This window comes from Dendrobates tinctorius, unplaced genomic scaffold (assembly GCF_039654945.1).
Source record: "Dendrobates tinctorius isolate UK_male_01 unplaced genomic scaffold, ASM3965494v1 ptg000162l, whole genome shotgun sequence".
NCBI classification, from domain to species: Eukaryota; Metazoa; Chordata; class Amphibia; order Anura; family Dendrobatidae; genus Dendrobates; species Dendrobates tinctorius.
Genome location: NW_027361829.1, coordinates 41,926,835 through 41,944,126, shown reverse-complemented (window position 1 = coordinate 41,944,126; position 17,292 = coordinate 41,926,835). Strand labels below are relative to the sequence as shown.

The following is a 17,292-nucleotide window of genomic DNA, read 5'->3' as shown; positions in this document are numbered from 1 at the left end:
CTTGATTCTGAGCTTTCATTTACCCCCCACATCCGATCACTGGCTCGTTCTTGTTATCTGCACCTCAAAAACATTTCTAGAATTCAACCTTTTCCTACTTTCAACTCTGCAAAAACTCTTACTGTTTCTCTTATTCATTCTCGTCTGGACTATTGTAACTCTCTACTAATTGGTCTCCCTCTTACCAAACTCTCCCCTCTCCAATCTGTCTTGAAGGCTGCAGCCAGGATCATATTCCTCACCAATCATTATACCGATGCCTCATTACACTGGTTACCCTTCCACTCAAGAATCCAGTACAAACTTATTACCCTCACCCACAAAGCACTCCATGGCTCAGCACCACCCAACATCTCCTCACTTGTCTCAGCCTACTACCCTACCCGTGCCCTCCATTCTGCTAATGACCTGAGGTTAACATCCTCAATAATCAGAACCTCCCACTCCCATCTCCAAGACTTTTCATGTGCTGCGCCAATTCTTTGGAATGCACTACCCAGGTTAATACGATTAATCCCCAATCCCCAGAGTCTTAAGAATACTCTAAAAATGCATTTGTTCAGACTGTCCTACCGCCTCAACGCATTAACCTAACTATCCTTGTGTGGCCCATTAACATTTTTTACCATAACCAGGTTTAATTTAATAGCCCTCTGTGTCTGTACTGTTACATACTTAGGCTGACACTAATTGCTGGTCCAAACAAAGAAAGCAATTGTTACCATCCACCTTTCGTGTCTCCCATTTTTCCTCATACATTGTAAGGTTGCGACCAGGGCCCTCATTCCTCTTGGTATCTGTTTTGATCTATGTGCTTATTGTTATGCTGTAATGTCTATTGTCTGCACAAAAAGAAAGAACACCATGAGCACAACTCAAGATGGTGCTAAGGTTAGGTTCCCAAACCGTTAAATCAACAAATATAAACCTAGCATTCAACTTAAAGGTATTTGCAAGGCGGTTTATTGTAGTACACGAAAAAAGATGTTTCGGTCAATGTGACCTTCTTCAGTTATGTGTGGTATATAGATTGTGTAGAGCTTATAGGCATCTATCAGAAAGGACGATGGTACTTTAAGTGTTGAGGAGAATAATCTCTCTAAGGTAATGAGCTTGTCAGTATATAGGAGAGGGGCAAGCATGCCTCCAGATGCGGTGTCCACCGACCATCTCCGGTGGACACGGCATCTGGAGGCACGTTTGCCCCTCTCCTATATACTGACAAGCTCATTACCTTAGAGAGATTATTCTCCTCAACGCTTAAAGTACCATCGTCCTTTCTGATAGATGCCTATAAGCTCTACACAATCTATATACCACACGTAACTGAAGAAGGTCACATTGACCGAAACGTCATTTTTCGTGTACTACAATAAACCGCCTTGCAAATACCTTTAAGTTGAGTGCTAGGTTTATATTTGTTGTTATTGTCTGTACAAGGCCCCTCTATAATGTAAAGTGCTGTGGAATATGTTGGCGCTATAGAAATAAGATTATTATTATTATTTTAACAGCCATTTTGTAACTGAGCAGAAGGGTGCAGAGGTCCTTCATCTGCGCCCACTCTGCAAGTGTGATTTGCACCATGTTCAAACTGACCCAGGCTATCAAAAGGACATACTGCACAATTGCTTGTCTCTGCTGCCACAGTGTCTGCAACATGTGCAGAGTGGAATTCCACTATGTTGGAACATCGGAAATCAGTTTACCGGTATTCAGGAAGACCTCTATAGCGATGCTAGTCGATGACCTGCGGGGTGCATTCATCAGAAGTGAGCATACAGAGACCATGCTTTCTGCGCATCCAGGACGAGTGGTGGAGAAACTGTTGTATCACCGAGTTGAAAACGTGAGCCATGCAAAACACCTGTGAGGTGTCCCAAGCATAGGGCCACCACCATGTTTTCACCGTTATTGCATATGGCCTTCCCTAGCTTATATCTGGTATATAGTTTTTTTCAACTTACTCTGCTTGTCCCCTTATGTTGTGAGGTCAAGAAACTTTTCAAAGTGCTTTATGATCCATGTAGTGCTGGACATGTGTTTATTTGACCACAACATTTTATTGGGTCCTGGTGTCTCAATTTAGTGTGATTGATTAATGAGAAGAGAGAGCCAAAAAAAAACAACAAAAAAAAAAACTTAGCCTTAACCTCCTATATATTCAGACATAGCTAGGGGGAGCATTTATGCAGGGGTGGCATTTATGCACATGTAATCGAAGTACATGTAGCAAAGTACTTCTGGCAGTTATAACATGGCAGTTAGACAGGGCAGGAGACAGGTAAGACATTTATATACATCTACTCTCTGTACATTTGGAGTACAACAAATATATACCATATGCATTTGTGTAATGTATATCCTTGCCGCTGCATTCACACACATCCACCGCCCTGGCATTAACTCTCCACACTCCATCCATATTGGCCCCTCGCTTCTTTCCTCTCCTATGTATAGCACTCACGCTCTTTTCACATTGTTAAATTGCACAGATCCAGGCAGTCCCACCATTCAACACCAGAGACGCTCTCACAAATCACTTAACCATCTGCTCACTCTTTCTATCCTCCTTCTCCTAGTCGCAGGAGACATTGCTCCCAACCCTGGTCCCTCATGTTATAGAAAGTCAAACCCCCCCACTGCTACACTCAGAAACCCCTCTAATCTTATTAATATTCCCTGCATGCCATCTGTCTCTCTTAATTGTGCACTTTGGAATTCTCGCTCAGTGTGTAACAAACTCTCCTTCATTCATGACTTCTTCCTTTCTAATTCTCTTAACCTCCTGGCTCTTACTGAAACCTGGATCCAGCAGTCAGATACTACCGCTGCTGCTGCTCTTTCATATGGGGGGCTACACTTCTCTCATACCCCAAGATCAGACAATAGAGCTGGTGGAGGCGTTGGTCTGCTCCTATCACCAAAATGTACCTTTCAGGTTATCCCTCAAGTACCCTCACTTGTCTTCCCTTCTTTTGAGGTCCATGCCGTCAGACTCTACACCCCCTTCTCCATGCGAGTGGCGGTGGTGTATCGTCCTCCCGGCCCCTCCCATCAGTTCCTGGATCATTTTGCCACTTGGCTTCCACATTTTCTCTCCTGTGACATCCCTACCCTCATCATGGGAGATTTCAACATCCCCATTGCTCTTCCCCTCTCCCCATCTGCTACTCACCTTTTATCTCTAACCTCCTCATTTGGCCTTTCGCAGCTTACTAATTCTCCAACGCATGAAGACGGAAACTCCCTCGACTTGGTCTTCTCTCGGCTTTGTGCAGTGGATGATTTTGCAAACTCCCCTCTCCCGCTCTCTGACCACAATCTTCTTTCATTCTCTATAAAGAACTGCCAGGCTGCTCAGGTCACCCCCACTGTCCAGACTTATAGAAACATACAGGCCATTAACACCCAGAAACTTCTGAAGAACTAGCAGTCTTCATTGGCCCCTATCTCTTCCCTCTCATGTCCTGATTCTGCATTGAAGCATTACAATGAAACACTTCAAAGTGCCCTGGATGAATTTGCACCCCCTATAAATAGAACACCACAACGCAGACGGCGACAACCCTGGCACACGGTGCAAACACGTTTCCTGCAGCGGTGCTCCAGGTGCGCCGAACGTCTGTGGAGAAAATCCAATCTACACGAAGATTTCATCCATTTTAAGTTTATGCTTAGAACATACAACACTGCCCTTCACCTCTCCAAACAAACCTATTTCAACACCCTCATCATCTCACTGTCCAATAACCCGAAACGTCTCTTTGACACTTTTCATTCTCTACTCAATCCAAGAGTACAGGCCCCAACCACGGAGCTCCGAGCTGACGATCTGGCCAATTACTTCAAAGAAAAAATTGACCAGATCCGACAGGAAATTATCTCCAAATCCCCTCATACCATGCACTGTCCTCCCTCCCCCACTGCATCTAACTCACTCTCTGATTTTGAACCAGTCACAGAAGAAGAAGTAAGCAGGCTCCTTGCATCTTCTCGCCCAACTACTTGCACCAGTGACCCATTTCCGTCACATCTCCTCCAGTCCCTTTCCCCTGCTGTCACCCCTCACCTAACTAAAATATTTAACCTCTCTCTCTCTTCTGGTATTTTTCCCTCCTCATTTAAGCATGCCATCATACATCCACTACTTAAAAAACCATCCCTCGACCAAAACTGTGCCGCTAACTATAGACCTGTCTCTAATCTTCCCTTCATCTCTAATCTCCTGGAACGCCTGGTCCACTCCCGTCTTATCCGCTATCTCTCAGAAAACTCTGTTCTCGACCCTCTCCAATCCGGTTTCCGCTCTTTACACTCCACTGAAACTGCCCTCACTAAAGTCTCTAATGATCTGCTAACAGCTAAATCAAATGGTCATTACTCCATGCTAATTCTCTTGGATCTCTCTGCAGCATTCGACACTGTGGATCATCAGCTCCTCCTCACTATGCTCCATTCCATTGGCCTCAAGGACACCGTTCTCTCCTGGTTCTCCTCCTATCTCTCCGACCGCTCCTTTACTGTTTCTTTTGCCGGTTCCTCCTCCTCTCACCTTCCCCTTACTGTTGGGGTTCCTCAAGGATCGGTTCTAGGCCCCCTCCTCTTCTCCTTGTACACTGCCCCTATTGGTCAAACAATCAGTAGATTTGGTTTCCAGTACCATCTCTATGCTGATGACACCCAATTATACGCTTCTTCTCCTGACATCACGCCAGCCTTTCTAGAAAACACTGGCGATTGTCTAAACGCTGTGTCTAATATCATGTCCTCACTATATCTGAAACTGAACCTGTCAAAGACTGAACTCCTTGTGTTTCCTCCCGCTACTAATGTACCTACACCCGACATTGCCATTTCCGTGTGTGGTTCCACTATTACTCCCCAGCAACATGCCCGCTGTCTTGGGGTCATACTTGATTCCGAGCTTTCCTTTGCCCCCCACATTCGATCACTGGCTCGCTCTTGTCATCTGCACCTCAAAAACATTTCTAGAATTCGACCTTTTCTTACTTTTGACTCTGAAAAAACTCTTACTGTTTCTCTTATTCATTCTCGTCTCGACTATTGTAACTCTCTTCTAATCGGTCTCCCTCTTACCAAACTCTCCCCTCTCCAATCTGTCTTGAATGCTGCAGCCAGGATCATATTCCTCACCAATCGTTACACCGATGCCTCTACCTTGTGCCAGTCATTACACTGGCTACCCATCCACTCCAGAATTCAGTATAAACTTATTACCCTCACCCACAAAGCCCTCCATGGCTCAGCACCACCCTACATCTCCTCCCTTGTTTCAGTATACCACCCTACCCGCGCCCTCCGTTCTGCTGATGACCTGAGGTTAGTATCCTCAATAGTCAGAACCTCCCACTCCCGTCTCCAAGACTTTACACGTGCCGCGCCAATTCTTTGGAATGCACTTCCCAGGTCAATACGATTAGTCCCCAATCCCCACAATTTTAAGCGTGTCCTGAAAACGCATTTATTCAGACTGGCCTATCGCCTCAACACATTAACCTAACCTATCCCTGTGTGGCAGAGCCAAAAGTTTTACCATAACCAGGTTCCCAGCATCATGTTCCCACATGCTTTATGCATCCATTAGCCCTCTGTGTCTGTACTGTTACACACTTAACATTATGGCTGGTCCATACAATCAGGGCAACTGTTACCACCCACCTTTCGTGTCTCCCTCTTTCCTCATAGACTGTAAGCTTGCGAGCAGGGCCCTCACTCCTCTTGGTATTTGTTATAATCTACTGTATGTGATTATTGTTATGCTGTAATGTCTATTGTCTGTACAAATCCCCTCTGAAATGTAAAGTGCTGCGGAATATGTCGGCGCTATAAAAATAAAATTTATTATTATTTATTATTATCCCTTGCTCCAGGTTCAGTAGACAGTCATTGCTTTAACTCGACCTGGATTGCTGTCCACAACTCTTGAGCTGTGTGACTGCAATCTCCAAGGCATAATAGTTTTAACACTTCCTGATTGCGGTGAGCCCTAGCTGCACAATACGGAGGTTGGGGGAACTCCCTCTGTATTGTTGGTACGCGTGACTCATTAAGGGAGTGGTTGAGAGCACAGGTGGAAGACCTATAGGAGATGGAGGAGCTAGGCACAGTGAAGGAAGTGTTGTCAAAGGGTTGTTCCGCAAGCCTTGGGGATTCAAAGACTTGTGGAGCAGCCCATTGACCACCTGCCCACACAGCCACCAGAGTCACCCAGTGACCAGTCAGCGAGATGTAGCGCCCTAGCCCATGTTTGCTTGTCCTGGTGTCAGTTGCGAAATGCACCCTGGCAGACAAAGGGAATGGGTGATGTTGTCTGCGACATGCTGGTGTAGCACAGGCACAGATTTCTTAGAGAAGTAATGGCGACAGGGCAACTGGTACTGGGGGACTGCGACGGCCATCATCTTTCGGAAATATCTGTGTCCAACAGGCGCATAGGCAGCATTTCCCTGGCCAACAGATTGCACATGTTGGAGTTTAAGTTCCTAGCTTCTTCATGTGTAGAAGGAAACATTCTTTTTGTAACCACAACTGCTGGACCAAGGGCTGCCTGCTGTGCTAAGAGAGGGTGGAGTTGGATGAACGGGACAAACTGCTGGACTGTGAGTGAGGTACAGGTGGAGATGTTACGGTGGATTGCAAAAGCTGTGTTGTGCTAGGTTACATAAAAACAACAGGTATGTACACTTCCTTAACAGCTGATGGGCTCTAACTCACCCCAACTGTAGGGGGTAAACAAGTGGAGGTTCTGTGGCTGGAGACCTGTGTGAGAACACTTAGTATGGTGATGGAGGAGGAAGAAGCAGCAGATGAGGTTGATGGGACAGATGGTGGTTGGAGAGGCCCGCTAGTAGGCATTATAGAGCAGTGAGATTCCCAGACTAAGGCATGTTGCTCACGTAATTGCCTCTACTGAGTTTTTTGGGTCAATTTTGCCAGATAACGTAAGTTGGGTCATACTTTGTAGTCTCAATAAAGGCCCAGGCATGGCAACCATTGCCGCCCTTGCAAACTGGAGACTCGCGACTGGTGCTGACCACAGCAAGAGTTGTGGCTGAGGATGCAGTGCTTGTCATGGCTGCATCATTCCATGTCTGTGCAGGAGTGTAGTATCCCATCCAGTATCAGGTTATGTCAGTGGTCTTTGGATAGGACAAGACTATGTTTGTTCACTTCAGCTGTCATTAATATTAACACCTAATCCATGTACACATCGAACACCAAGAATTTTCCCCCTTCCACCATGACCTTACTTTTTCCCACTCATGTTGTATGTACCCTTCCCTTCTTTTAACCAGCTGTTTCATATCCCTAGGCCCAGACCTGTCAGTAAATGAATCAGTATTTATTAGCAGATATAGTGTGGCTGGACCACAGAATTAGCACAAAAGATTAATATGTTGAAATGTGGACTGGTGGGTGGCTAGACCACACAATTAACACAAAGGATTTAGTTGCTGAAATGTGGACTGGTGGTGGGATCACAGAATTAGTACTAAAGATTTTGATTATGAAAGGCCTGGTGCCTGCAACACATTATTAGCACAAAGGATTTATTGTGACGGCCGTCTGCGAATCTGGGCTGCAGTGGGGACAGCACCCCGAGTAACCCCGAGACCCTTAACCCCTATACAGGGATCTGGAATTGTAGCAAGGCCCAGGAGGTAGCTGTCGAGATTAGCAGTGGACCAGAGCAGGACGGCCACCAAGGGGTCAAAACTAAAACCCGTAATCAAGGTCAGGATGCAGGAGTCTGAGACCAGGGCGCCGCAGAGGCACAAAATCAGCAGACAGAGGGAGAGTCAAAAGTCCAGGCCAGGGTCAGTAAAACCAGGAGGGCAGCGAGGTACAGAATCAGCAGGCAGAAGGAGAGTCAGGAATCCAAGCAAAGGTCAGCATCAAAAAGTCGGAAGAGAGGCGGAGGTACAAAAACGGCAGGCAATAGAATGGTCAAGAATCCAGGCTGAGGTCAGAGTATACACTATAGAAATTCACACAGTAACACGCAGGGGAACCAAGAATATATCCGGCGGCTTGCAAGACCAGTCCCCAGGTATTTGAGGGATCAGGTCCTCCCTCACAGGTTCCCGGCCCGATGATGTAACCAGGACCGCCCCCGGACCAGGCCAGATGGACATGCAGTAAGCCCTACATGACTGACAGAGGGGCGGAGCCTGCGCCCACCAGATGCCTGTGCAGGAGCCCCCTCTCTGCCACCACCCTCACCCTGGAGCGAACCACGGCGCCTCCCAGTGGCTGAGGCAGGAATAGCCGTCCCCGAGTCCGACGGCGATGTGACGGTCCGGCGCCCCCGAGTGGCCGAGACCGGAACTGCAGGCCCTGAGTCTGGCAGTGACGTCCGGCGCCTCCTAGTGGCAGACGCTGGAACAGCAGGCCCCGAGTCCGACGGCGACGTGACGGTCCGGCGCCCCCGAGTGGCCGAGACCGGAACTGCAGGCCCTGAGTCTGGCAGTGACGTCCGGCGCCTCCTAGTGGCCGACGCCGGAACAGCAGGCCCTGAGTCTGGCTGCGACGTGACAGTACCCCCCCTTCTAAGAGGGGCCTCCAGACCCTCAAAACCCGGTTTGTCCGGGTGAAGGAGGTGAAATCTTCTAATTAACCCCTTGGCATGGATGTCACCAGCGGGGACCCAGGACCTCTCCTCTGGGCCGTAGCCCTTCCAATGCACTAAGTATTGCACGGACCCTCTCACTAATCGGGAATCAAGGATACCTTGGACTTCATACTCCAAGGTACCCTTGACCAAAACTGGAGGAGGAGGGGACTGGACAGGTTGAATTGGGGAGCGGTACGTTTTTAGGAGGGATTTGTGGAAAACGTTGGGTATTTTGAAGGACTGAGGGAGCTTTAAGCGAAAGGCTACCGGGTTAATTACCTCCAAAATCTCATAGGGACCAATAAATCTGGGGCCTAGTTTGGCAGACGGTACCTTAAGTTTAATGTTCTTGGTAGACAGCCAAACTTTGTCCCCAACTCCCAGGTGCGGCCCCTTGGACCGCCGTTTATTTGCCGCCGAAGCCTGTCTGACTTGGGAGCCTTTCAAGTTTGAGTTCACCTCTGACCAGATGGTCCTTAAGTGATGTATGGATTTCTCTACCCCCGGGAGGTCCGACATCTTAGCCGAAAATGAACCAAAACGTGGGTGTAAACCAAGATTACAGAAGAACGGGGTGGTTTTGATGGATTCTTGGTATTGGTTATTCAGGGCGAATTCGGCTAACGGGAGATGTTCCACCCAATCAGATTGATGTTCCGAAACATAACAGCGGAGATACTGCTCTAGGCCCTGGTTAGTGCGCTCAGTTTGACCATTGGTCTCAGGGTGGTAAGCGGAGGAGAAGGATAATTCAACGCCAATCCGTTTGCAGAACGCCCTCCAGAATTTAGAAACGAACTGGGTTCCTCGGTCGGACACGATATTCACCGGGGCGCCATGCAGTCGTATTACATGAATAACGAACAATTTACTCAGCGTTTCTGCATTAGGTAGTCCAGACAGGGGAACAAAATGGCACTGCTTACTGAACCTGTCTACCACCACCCAGATGCATGTCTTCCCTTCTGAGGGTGGCAGGTCAGTAATGAAGTCCATGGAGATGTGGGTCCATGGACTCTCTGGGGCAGGCAAGGACTGGAGCCAGCCGGCAGGCCGATTATGGGGGGACTTAGCACGAGCACAAGTTTCGCAAGCCAGTACGTAATCCTTGCAGTCCTTAACCACCGTCGGCCACCAAAAATTCCTGGTCACTAGTCTGGCTGTATTATTAACACCAGGATGGCCTGCCAGGACAGAGTCATGCGACTCTTTCATAACTTGTAGACGCAACGGGGCCGGAACGAACAATTTCTGGGGGGGCGTCGTGTCCGGGACTTGTTCTGAGGATCTACGGATCTCCTCCAGAAGGTCCAGAGACACGGCCGACACGACGACCCCATTGGCCAGTATTGGGACTGGTTCCGAGTCCTCAGCCTGTGAGGGGCAGAAACTTCGAGAGAGGGCGTCAGCCCTTACATTTTTCGTCCCTGGACGAAACGTGATCACAAAGTTAAACCTTGAGAAAAATAAGGCCCACCTGGCCTGCCTAGGATTCAGTCTTTTAGCAGACTCCAAGTAGGTCAGGTTCTTGTGATCTGTGATCACGGTAACCTTGTGTTTAGCACCTTCGAGAAAGTGGCGCCATTCTTCGAAGGCCCACTTTATGGCCAACAATTCCCGATTCCCTATATCATAATTTTTCTCAGTAGGGGAGAATTTTCGGGAAAAGAAGGCACATGGGCGGAGTTGAGTGAGAGAGGCAGTGCCTTGGGAAAGCACTGCACCTACCCCAACCTCAGAGGCATCAACCTCTACCACAAAGGGGCGATCTAGATCAGGCTGAATTAATATTGGGTTGGCAGAAAAACACTCCTTTAAAACAGAAAATGCCTGAAGTGCCTCTGGCTTCCAATTAACCACGTCAGCCCCCTTCCGGGTCAGATCCGTGAGCGGTTTGGCGATCTCAGAGAAGCCTTTGATGAATTTACGGTAGTAATTAGTAAATCCCAAGAATCGCTGCAGCGCTTTTAGAGTTTTAGGTTGTACCCATTCTCTAATGGGTCGGATCTTGGCAGGATCCATGCGAAACCCCTTAGCAGAAATCATGTACCCCAAAAATTGTACCTCCTCAGCCATAAAAACACATTTCTCCAACTTGGCGTATAGAGAATGTTCTCTAAGTCTCTGGAGTACAGCACGGACATGTTGCACGTGTGTAAGAACATCAGCGGAGTAAATCAGGATGTCATCCAAATAAACCACTACATATACCCCACAAATATCCCTGAATATATCATTCACAAAGTGTTGGAACACGGCGGGCGCGTTACTCAATCCAAACGGCATCACAAGGTACTCAAAATGACCAAGAGGTGTGTTAAAGGCTGTTTTCCACTCATCCCCATTTCTTATGCGAACCAGATTGTAAGCCCCCCGCAGATCAAGCTTAGTGAACCAACGGGCTCCTAGTAGCTGATTAAACAGATCAGGGATGAGTGGAAGCGGATACTGATTTTTCACAGTAATCGCGTTCAGCTCACGATAATCAATACACGGTCTGAGTCCACCATCTTTTTTTTCTACAAAGAAAAACCCAGCCCCTACAGGTGAAGTGGAGGGTCTAATAAAACCTTTTTGCAAGCTGTCCGCTATGTAGTCCTTCATGGCTACACGCTCAGGACCAGAGAGGTTAAATATTCTCCCCTTAGGGAGACGAGCACTTGGAACCAAGTCTATAGGACAGTCATACTCTCTATGAGGCGGTAATTTCTCAGACTCCACTATGGAAAAGACGTCCTCATAGTCCCTTAATGCGTAAGGTATAAAGGGTGTTTTAATTTTAATTTGGTTCACTGACAGCGACATACAGTGATTCTGACACTGTGGACTCCAGCGCACGATATCCCCTTGGTGCCAGTCAATAATAGGATTATGCTGGCGCAACCATGGCATACCTAACACAACTGCATGTGATAAATTGGAAATAACAAAAAATGACATATGTTCTGTGTGTAATGCCCCTACTGACATAACAATCTCTGTAGTAACAAATTCCACTCCACCCTGGATAATGGATGTACCATTAATCGCCGTGGTTTGAATAGGAGCATTAAGCCTTAAAAGAGGTACACCAAGTTTCCTTGCAAGCAAAAAATCTATGAAGTTGCCTGCGGAACCACAATCCACATAGGCCTTCACACACAAAGATTTCTTTGAAAATAAGAGAGAAACGGGTAACAAAAGTTTAGCCGCATTTGCGGGCAATACCTGAGCCTCTGGGACAGCACGACCAGAGCTGCCCAGAGGCAGACGTCCCAGGAATGTGGATTTCTGACGCTCAGCATTTCCCTTGAAGCCTCCAGGCTGCAGCATGATGGTATAGGAAGATGGGAGTATTCCCTCAGACTGTGCACTGGAGCAGGTGTAGGCCAGGTAATCAGCTCAGGGGAAAAAAAAAAAAATCAGGAGACTGCTTTTATATATGATGGAAATATACACAAAAAGCAGTTCTTTTTTGGGCCGGATATAATGTGACGGCCGTCTGCGAATCTGGGCTGCAGTGGGGACAGCACCCCGAGTAACACCGAGACCCTTAACCCCTATACAGGGATCTGGAATTGTAGCAAGGCCCAGGAGGTAGCTGTCGAGATTAGCAGTGGACCAGAGCAGGACGGCCACCAAGGGGTCAAAACTAAAACCCGTAATCAAGGTCAGGATGCAGGAGTCTGAGACCAGGGCGCCGCAGAGGCACAAAATCAGCAGACAGAGGGAGAGTCAAAAGTCCAGGCCAGGGTCAGTAAAACCAGGAGGGCAGCGAGGTACAGAATCAGCAGGCAGAAGGAGAGTCAGGAATCCAAGCAAAGGTCAGCATCAAAAAGTCGGAAGAGAGGCGGAGGTACAAAAACGGCAGGCAATAGAATGGTCAAGAATCCAGGCTGAGGTCAGAGTATACACTATAGAAATTCACACAGTAACACGCAGGGGAACCAAGAATATATCCGGCGGCTTGCAAGACCAGTCCCCAGGTATTTGAGGGATCAGGTCCTCCCTCACAGGTTCCCGGCCCGATGATGTAACCAGGACCGCCCCCGGACCAGGCCAGATGGACATGCAGTAAGCCCTACATGACTGACAGAGGGGCGGAGCCTGCGCCCACCAGATGCCTGTGCAGGAGCCCCCTCTCTGCCACCACCCTCACCCTGGAGCGAACCACGGCGCCTGCCAGTGGCTGAGGCAGGAATAGCCGTCCCCGAGTCCGACGGCGATGTGACGGTCCGGCGCCCCCGAGTGGCCGAGACCGGAACTGCAGGCCCTGAGTCTGGCAGTGACGTCCGGTGCCTCCTAGTGGCAGACGCTGGAACAGCAGGCCCCGAGTCCGACGGCGACGTGACGGTCCGGCGCCCCCGAGTGGCCGAGACCGGAACTGCAGGCCCTGAGTCTGGCAGTGACGTCCGGCGCCTCCTAGTGGCCGACGCCGGAACAGCAGGCCCTGAGTCTGGCTGCGACGTGACATTTATATTATTAAATGAGGACAGGTGCCTGTACCACAGTATTATCTCAAATGGTTTTGATTATGAAATGAGGTCTGGTGCCTGCACCAGAGTATTATCCCAAACTATTTAAATTATGAAATGAGGTCTGGTGCCTACACCACAGTATTATCCCAAACTAGTTTTATTATGAAATGAGGTCTGGTTCCTGCAGCACAGTATTATCCCAAACTATTTGTGATCATGAAATGAGGTCTGGTATTATTCTAAGCAATTTAGATTGTGAAATGAGGTCTGGTGCCTGCACCAAACTATTATCTCAAATGATTTGGATTATGAAATGAGTTCTGGTGCCTGCACTAGGGTATTATCCCAAATGATTGTAATTATGAAATGAGGTCTGGTGCCTGCACCTGAGTATTAGGCCAAACGATTTTGATTAAAAAATTAGGTCTAGTGCCGGCACCAGACTATTATCCCAAACAATTTTGACTATGAAATAAAGCATGGTGCCTGTAACAGAGTATTAGCCCAAACGATTTTGATTAGGAAATCTGGCCTTCTGATTCCTCAGTGCAGCACAGTTTTCTCCTAAACGATTTGAATGAGTAAATAGGAACTCCTGGCTGAACCCCAATGTTAGGCTTAACAAGTTTTAAGAGGAAATCTGGCCTTCTGATTCCTCACAGCAACACAGTTTTTTGCCCAAAAAATTTTGGAAATGGGGCCACCTGAGACTGCGACATAGTTTTAGCACAATCTAGTTAGATGCTGGAAGCTCGATTTCACACGGAATAGGATCCAATCTAACTAACTGACAAGTTCACTTTCAGCAGCAGTAGCAGAAGCGGCTTCTCTGCACTGTGACACTGAGAACATAGCAACAGCAAAACAAGATGTCTGCTTTTTATATGGACAGGGACATGTGACTTTGGCAGCCAAACTCCGAAGACCTTGTGTCATGACGTTGTGGATGGTTTTTCTGCTCCCTGATTGTCTACCAGAATGTGCACACATAAGGTTATTAAAGGAAGAAATTTTTTTTTAAAAAGTTACTGTATTTTTTAGATTATAAGACGCACTTTTTTCCCCCAAATTTGGGGGGAAAATGGGGGTGCGTCTTATAATGCAGATATACCTTACCGGTTGCAGTGGAGCAGGGTCCCTGCAGGCCACAGGCTGGCATGAGGGGGTGGTGTTCAGATGTGTGGCGCGCTGCTGCAGGTATTCGGTTCCGCAGGTGCTCCGTGGTGTGGGTGTTCCGGGGGGCTCTGCTGACATTTTGTGAAAGGCCAGAGCCCCTGCAGTTGCATGGTTTCCTATACGATAGACTCCGGGAAAATGGCTGCTGGGGGGGCAACGCATGCGCAGATGGAGATCTCGGCACCAAGATATCGGGAGATGAGATCTCAGCGCTGAAATCTCATCTCCTGAGGTTGTTCTGCCTTCTTCCACGTATGACACTGTGTGGATTCCAGCATACGGCTTAACCATTCATCCACTCCCAGAAACAAGACTGTATAGGTGTTAAAGTCTATTATTTATTGGGATGATATGGACAACGATGGGAGATGATAACAGATGGATAATTCAGCAGATTGTTGTACAAAATGTGGATGATTCAGGTAAAAACTACAAAAGACAGATAATACAGCATGTCAGTACTAGTAGACAGTATACAATACATGAATACTGGCAGGTAATAGCAATGCAGGGTATTATCACAACAGCAGCAATGATACAGGATGCTGTTATCATGCATTATATAAGAGCTGAGCAATATAACATACACAGCAGCAAAGAAGAAAGGAATATCTATCACAACTAGTGGCTGCCAGCTTTACACTCACTGAACAGAGGATGCATAACTAGAGAATGCTTATAACAAACATGCAGTGAAATAACATCACAGGAGCTGAGCATGCATTGCAAACATCATGGGAGGCTACATTATAGCTTCTAACACATATGCATAACTCAAAATTGCATTATCCTTACTGGAATCCGCTTGTTATAGCAATGGCTTGGCAAAGAGCTGAGCTAAACACATGTGGGCTGCTTGGGAGATGACTGGAGAATGGTTACATGTTGTTCACCAAGGCTAGAAGAAGGGGCGGTTCTGAACAATTAACCATTCGGGGAACAGAAAATTCCAAACACAGGAATAAAAGACACCTAATGGCCATAGCTGTAACAGCACTTAAAAATATCTAGCTGCACAGAATAGGCAGAACAGAGGTCTTGGTGCCCAGATCTCCATCTGCATATGCGCCGCCCCCGGCAGCCATTTTCCCGGCATCCACCGCATAGGAAACCATGCAACTGCGGGGGCTCCGGCCTTTCACAAAATGTCAGCAAAGCTCCCACAGCACGGATCAACCTCAGCAGTGCACCACCCATCCGGACACCCCCTCATCCCAGCCTGCGGCCTGCAGCATCACCCCTCCTGGCTCATCCAGCAGCCACCCTGGGACCCCGCTTTACCGCAGCCACCACCCCCGGTAAGCAATAAGACGCATGGATTATAAGAAGCACCAACATTTTATTAAAAAAAAGTTTTTTCCTATTTTTCTTCTCAAAATTTGGGGTGCGTCTTATAATCCGGAGCGTATTATAATCTGCAAAACAGATAGACAGCTGCTTTTGTAGTGGGAAAGATAAAGGGGTCAATAAAAAAAATTGTGAATTTTGGCTTTTTACTTCAGTCCCAGATAACTCTGTCAACAGTTTGTTTTTTTTTGTTTTTTTAAAAAGGGCTTCTCTTGGGCAGGAGATGGCATGCCTGGGTGTACCCGACACTCATTACAATTTAAAAGAGGCATAAGTTACAACAGAAATGTGCTCCAGTCCAATTTCTTCATTTCACGTACGGCAGTTGAACAATGCACCACATTTGTTAAAGGGGTTGGCCGCTAAATTTTTATTGGTGGCCCATCCTTAGGATAGGCCATAGATATCTGATCCATGAGGGTTTGACACCCTGCACCACTAACAATCAGATGCTGCAGAAACACAGCAGCTCCATCACTTCTAGAAAGGCCGAGAGTGGGTACTACTGCTGGTAACAGCTGATCAGCAGGGATGCAGGGTGTCGTACCCACAGCGATCAAATATTTATGGCCTATGCTAATGATAGGCCATCATTAAAGAAGTGGCCAAACTCTTTCAGAGGTGTACGTCTGTTGACAAGTAATTAATCCATGAAGTTCGATAAAGTTAAATGCTTCAAATTAAAAGAAACTTATTTTGTTCATAGGTTTACTAAATGTTTCTTTCATGTGGCAGCTGGTTGTTAAGCTTCTAACATTCTTGCAATGTTTCCTAATTGTATAGACTTTCTGTGGCTTTACAACAGTGTGGTGTTTCCAACTTGCACAGTAATAGATGCCATTATCATTGTCTTCTAAATTATTAATAGACAGTGTATTAGTGTTTGATATCTGAGTAGATGAATATTTTTTTTTATCTATTCCATTTTCATAGTTTCGGCTCCTTCAAAATATAGAATTCTTTTTATTTCCTTTTGTTTTTGGACATACCAGTGAACATTCGATTCAGAGGTTTGGCAGGTAATATAAGCTGTTGACTGTGTACCACCACTTTTCACAATAGAAGTCAGATCCTGGTCTACGATGTCAGACTGTGCATCTGGAGGAAATACAAAGCAATGAGATTGAAGACAGTCTAAAATAACATGTCATTGTAATGGTGTCAGAACTTACAAGACAGAGAGAAAGTAACCAAAGTGCACAGATACAACATTGTTTGCCTCTGCAGAAATCTTTATGCTTTGAATGCAATAAGCTCTGTATTTTATACAGTGTAGGGATGACACATCCTCTTTTCTGAAGTATTAGCCTATCATGTAGATGGATTTTTGAAACTTGCCTCTTCTGCTTTTTTCAACTATATGTGAGATTCAGGTAATGACACTCTATATAATGTAATATTCTAAAGTACTCTGCAGTTCAGATTTTTTAATAAGTCAAATGGGGTTAGATATATCTCAAGAGCATTGAAAAAAAAATGATCAAGGCATCAGGTGTGTTCAAAAAATGCTATTCTTGCTCAGAATCACCACACCCCGGGATACTGTGCATACTCAATGGAGCAAGGAAAGAAGCTATGGCTAAATAGAGAAGTAAGGGGCGCAATAAGTGACAAAAAGAAAGCATTTAAAGAATTAAAGCAAGTAGGTAGTGAGGAGGCCTTAAATAAATACAG

General features: G+C 46.7%; 1 gene segment (V, D, J or C); it reads right to left on the bottom strand.

Annotated features, from left to right (window-relative positions):
* The window catches only part of LOC141052549 (T-cell receptor gamma chain C region C7.5-like), a 53,058-nt gene extending 36,209 nt beyond the window's left edge, over nt 1-16,849 (bottom strand). Inside the window, 2 exon segments of the C gene segment in view lie at nt 16,537-16,716; nt 16,791-16,849. Coding sequence covers nt 16,537-16,716; nt 16,791-16,830 — 220 coding nt within the window.
* Nucleotides 16,850-17,292: the final 443 nt, after the last annotated feature.